General features: G+C 33.2%; 1 protein-coding gene across 1 annotated transcript in view; it reads right to left on the reverse strand.

The window, feature by feature from the left end:
• AHR (aryl hydrocarbon receptor) overlaps positions 1–6,000 on the reverse strand; it is a 43,776-nt gene that overhangs the window by 21,868 nt on the left and 15,908 nt on the right. The window contains exon 3 of the mRNA XM_082328574.1: positions 3,126–3,238. Within this exon, the coding sequence (XP_082184700.1) occupies positions 3,126–3,238 (113 nt within the window). The remainder of the gene's footprint in view (positions 1–3,125; positions 3,239–6,000) is intronic.

The following is a 6,000-nucleotide window of genomic DNA, read 5'->3' on the forward strand; positions in this document are numbered from 1 at the left end:
CGGCTCCTTACTCAAAGTCACGCAAAGGGCATTTATCTGAACTCCCAATCAATACGGTTCATGGCAATTGTTGTGATAGCAAACAGTACATTTGTGACTTGGCAGCTCATCTGAAAGGTGCCGATGTACTTCTATGGATTTCAGTCAAGATTTAACAAAAGGCTGTCTCTAGGGACTAGACTAAGTATATTGTGCCACTTAATTTCCTCAGCTGCATTCAAAGTCAAATTTGGCCAGCATACTCAAAACACATTTTTTGAACTTCTTTATTATGCAAAGTTATCATAAGTAACAGAAAATGCAAAGTAAGTGAAGGCTATCCTATATCTATCTTTAACAACATAATATATTTTTATTATGAAATGGCACCATTCTTCCACACACTGACTCCCATAGCCCCACACTATGGTAACCACCATAGTTGCTTTTCCAGATTTTGCAAAGATATGGTTTTACTATTTCTTGTTCTTTTACTAATACAGTCTAATTAAGTCAAGGTTAAAGATCTGATTAAATGACTGGTCTTAAAATGCTGTGAACCACCTATTTAATGTGTAGACATTTCTTAATCTATTCTCATCAACAGTTGCGAGCTCTATAAAACCAGGCTATTTAAGTTTAGTGAACTTCACCTGAAAACAGTACGAGCTAAAAAAAAAAAAGTAGTAATCTGAAATTAAATAGTGTAGCTGACCCAAGAAATCTTGGGTAATTACATAAAATTCTTGGTTTTGATGAAATTCATACTAATTCCAAGGGAGCAAGAAGCCACAATGGCAGGTGCTTGTGTCCTCCGCTGACCTATTCTGCAGGGCATTTCACCTCAAGTGGTTGATATAAAGCTTCTGCGAGCTGCACAGTGTCTAATTCTGGCCCACGTGTTAAAATCAGTTATTCTGCTCTGTTTCATACAAAGCCATGGAAAGGTTCTTTTTTGTGCAGTCTGCGACAAAGGTGAACGGCTCCTCTACCTGGAATTCAATCACATTTTACAGTGGCTCTGGCATGCAGTTCATTTTTAAACAGGATTGTTACTGCAGAAATCAGATGCTGTCTGTAAACCAGAAATTCTGTAAAATACAAGTTGCTTGCCCAGAAGTCTACTGCAACAAATTACTGGAAGTTCCTTAAAACATGCAGGTATCCAGTGTATACCAATAAATGGGAGATCAGTTCTGACAGAGGTTTTGGCAAAATGCAATCCTGAAATTATTATCTTTAAAGGCATAATGAAATTTCTCAATGAGCTTATTGTTCTGGAGCATTGGAAGTAATATTTGTGCTTCTCCAAAATACTCTCAATATTCCTAATACAAACGTAATTACAAAACTTTATTGCTGGTGAGAATTAAGATGTTTTAAAAATTTCTTAAGAGACTGACATTTGACTTGAACTTCACGCCATAAACTCGCTTAGCTATACTAGGCTACGCATCTAAAATAAGACTTTGAAGTAATTTAAATAATTTTTTTAAAAAGGAGATATAGCTTAATTTTAAGGCAGGCACATCTATGTATTTGATCTCTATTTCCACAATATATTGAATTGGTAAGACAGTTTCCACATTGAAAATTAAAGACATCACTATTTTCTCTTTGTTATGAAACAAGAAAAAACATGTGATGAACAAATAAAACCAAATATAAACAATATGGTATATATTCATACCACCTTTGCAAAAAATAGAGAATAAAAAGGAAATGTTCATCATCAGTTATAGTTTATAGAAACCTGTGTGACACAAAAGACTTCTGAGCTTAGGCAGATGGGATGCAACCACTATTTACATCTTACTGATGCTCAGTATCTTTAGAAAATTCCCACTTTCATCACTTATCATTTCTTACATTCCCTAAGAAAACTATCTGCATATTCATTCTCTTTTTTTTTTTTAATATAAAATATTTACAAACCAAGAAATTCAGTTAAGAAATTCAGTTCATTTACTTCCTTCCCAAGGGGGCAGAATTTACAGTAACAATTTCATTTTCGTATTGGAAAGCAGTTTGCTATAGCAGTTTCATCATATAACTTCCATTTAGAAGTCAAAAAGTCACTAATTTCACATCAAATAGATGTCTCCAATATAAACTATATACTGTACCTTTTTAGATGATTTCCATTTAAAAGAAAGCTGTTCACCTGCAGTAACTCTGTAACAGTTCTTTGTCATACTTTATTAAGGTCAGAAAATTACATACCTGTCCTAGTTTTTTAGTCAGTTAGGAAACAATTTTCCACTAGCATTGTTTACAGTAATTGTTTTGTGCGATTCTTAGAACCTGTTTTCATTTCTACCCTTTAAACAGTTAAACTAGTTTTGTTCTAAGCAAGCCATTGGCTCTGACTGACCTAATGATTTGCCACTTCTGATACATCAGTGGGAAACGTGATAGATTATCAATATATTTCAAATGGAGCTGCAGGTCACAGTAAAATCTATTTTTTGAAACTAAATAGAACATTGGAATACTTATATTAGTCATTTCTTGAGTTTAATCTGGACCTAGTAATATATCATTATTTTTCATATGCTTTGACACTCCAGGACATTAAAACAGACTATAAACTAGACTATATAATTTAAAAGCCCCATGTTTTTCATTAATACTTTCCAGTAGTTCACATTGCTAAAAGTTATTGAAAGTATTTTAAAATTTGTCCTGAACCTATACTATGAACTCTGGGTTCTTTCAAACCACTGAGAAAGCAAGATATTCCAGCAAGCCCAAGGTCTTTTAAAGAGAAACTGTTTTTTTAGACAATTACTCACCAAATTTACAGTAGATGACTAACCTATCTGACCTTTATGAGGATTGTTTCTTTATATTAATATCTTTATTAATAATAGATGCAAAGAGATGGGGAAAAAACAACTCTAAGAAATGACTCAGAAAGAGTTAAGAGGACCCTGTAGTCTAACAACCACTCTTCAAAGTCATTACTACCATAAGAGAAAAGTTCAAGAGCTGTACAGTGTTAACATAAAGAAAATGAGGAAAGGCTTGACAATAAGAAAACTTCCTTTTTCAATCTCATCAGTGAATAACTGGTACATTAAATACAATACATTTTTGGGTTTTAAATGTAAATCTTTCTATAATACATCCACTGCAAAACATACCTGCAGTAAGAGTTCTCCTTCCAGGATCTGCATCCCTTCTCCATGTTTTGCTGTTCTACAGTTTTCCTGAATGCCATTTCTTTCTGGTCTTGTAGAGTTGGATTTTAATGCAACTAGAAAAAAAAAAAAAAGAAAAAACTTGAGTGATCTTGAAAGGCTTACTAGAAGTTTATGTGATGATGTGCTATTTTGTGTAAGAAAAAATTATATTTTAAAAATGCTTATAAAAATCAATCTAATGAAAGATTTCTGTTTCAGTGTCAGACTTTTTCCTTATTTTAGAGTAGCCCCCAAATTTGCTGTTCATCTCCTTTATAAACTATAATACTTTCACAACAGAATCAGTATTATTGAAATCCATCCAAATCTCATTATTTTATTCCTTTTTCTTCTTCTCTTTATTGTAAGGCTCACTTTTAGTTTGTTACTCTTGTTAATAAAGGACTTTTTTTTTTTTTTTTTCATACAACTACCTCCTATAACCTGATAACAAGTTTGCTTTAAAGTATGATAACATTTACACTGTTTCTTATCCCATCTGATTTCAGACATCAAACTATGGTACCTCAGATATAAGCCTGCTCTAGACATAAAGCTCCCTTCAGAGAAAGGAAGGAAAGACACAGGAACCCTAAATGCATATTACACATTAAAGAAGAAGAAAGCTATTTCAAACAAAAAGGCTTTTTTTTTTTCCTGCCATAGTTAAATTTTAACCACTTAAACAATTAAGCAAACTTTTTAATTTCAGATAAAATACTATAACCATGAATCACTGTTATTCAGGTCATAAATATATCCAACTGAAAGAAAAAAAAAAAAATTGCTTAATGAATAATGGATGAAGAATCAGACCAAATTGCTACAAAAGTACCTGAAAGACATACTACCTCCCATCTCTGCACTGTCTTCTAATAAACAGGATGCTGTCAAGTAAAACTAGATACTGAAAGATTGTCCATAACTCAGAATTTATCTACTTTCCACATAGCTCTAAAAAGAAAAAAAAAAAAAAAAAGTCTCCAAATCTGAAATTAGTCTGAGTGGGTCTGTAGCGTCTCAACAACTTAAAAATCACTTGAGTAATTGTAGCTTAAACTTTTACCATAAAGCTAAACACCACCCCCACTCCCTAAACCCCCAAATTTCTACACTGCAAAGCAAGGGAAATTTATAAAAACAACTGCACTTCTGTAAAATACTAACAGTTTATCTCATAACAATGAGATATTCACCTTAAATTCCAAATGATTTTTCAACCTCCTGAAAACCTTAATTTTTCAGCTGCTCAGAACTTTAGTCAAGAATCCTAAAGAACTCCTGTTCACTCACTTTTCTACTAGATTAAATGATATTTTACACTAAGCATATTAACTGAAAGATAAATTATGCCTTTCAGGTTTTTTTTAAGCTATCACTGCAGCTAAGAACTTTCAAGCCAGACAGTTTTCATTAAAATATCCCTCAAAGGCACCGCAGAGGAAAAGCATGTTCTAAAAAGACATTAACTGATTAATCAGTCAGGAATTTATCTGAGGGTTTGCTTTGAAATTAAAACCTTAATGCTCTTCTTCCTACCAGATAGTGAAAAAGTCCTGTAATAGGCCACACAGAGTTGCAATTTCAAATTCATTTTTAAGTCAAGTGAGTGGAAGATGTAGCAATATTTTTTTCCTAAGCGTTATTTTACAAGGATATCTAGAATATTGCCTAAAAAACCCTGAAGTCCACTGGCAGTAGAATAAAATGTATTATCCTTTTAATTTATATTGTAGGATTATTGAGAAAACCCACATTTAGCTTTGGAATTTGCAAGTAAAGATACCTAATCACACTTGCCATTCTGAAAAAATACCGTATACAATAACATACAGGTCATTTTTTTTTTTTTAATAATATGCAAATAATAAATGAGGGGGAGGAATTACAGGTGGTTGACTAGTGAATGATGTTGTGCTCTACATCGATCAAGTAACAAAGCTCTAGAGCTCAAACACAGCCTACACACTGCTATGGCTATATTCCTCCTAAATTTCAAAGCGTGTGCATAGGTACACAAGAAGTTACTTATTTTGTTGAATTGGAACCTACACCTTTTACAGAACTCATCATGTGGATGAAATCAAGCTGTTGTAAACCAAGACAGATGGAAAAATGCTGCCAATCTGGGGTAAAAAAAAAAAAAAAGAAAGATACAGTGGAAATTGCAGCTGTATACACCATTGGGTGTACACAACTCCTAAAAAAAACAAACCCAAGTTTACCTTGTTCTAACAGAGAAATCACAGGCCTGGTAGTGCCTGCTACAAGCCACCCAGTCACTGGAGTTTCTCCCTCAACACCCATAGGCAGGGTGAAGAGATCACACTACAGATCACACTTCACCTTGTGAGACTTTGGAGATGCATCACTAAATGACAGCTCTAAAGCACCCACACGCTTTTAAAGACTAAGTTGGAAAGAGGTTAACTGTTCCATCTATGGAAAGGAAAATTTATATCATCCTTCTTCTCAATTAATAAAGGGGCATCAAAACTGAACTGCAGATGTTGCTTAGGTAGGTGTGGTCTTCCCATGATGTCATAAAAACTAAATTGCATTTATTAATTAAAACCCAAATTTTGTTCAGCTGGTACTAGAAAAGGCCAATTTCACAAAAATCAAAAGTCAAATTGGCTAGAAGAACATAAAAATCGCAACAACAGAATTGGTTTGAGAAAAAAATAACGTAGGAAAAAACAAGACAGATGACCAAATATTTTTACTTAATACTTCTGAGAATAACAAGTGAGATATTCATATTTCATGATGAAAGTCCTTTTAGTCCAACAGAGCTAAACAGAAATGACTGAATATGGATATTTTAGATCAGTAA

This window comes from Platalea leucorodia (genome assembly GCF_965183815.1).
Source record: "Platalea leucorodia genome assembly, chromosome: 1".
Classification (NCBI taxonomy): Eukaryota; Metazoa; Chordata; class Aves; order Pelecaniformes; family Threskiornithidae; genus Platalea; species Platalea leucorodia.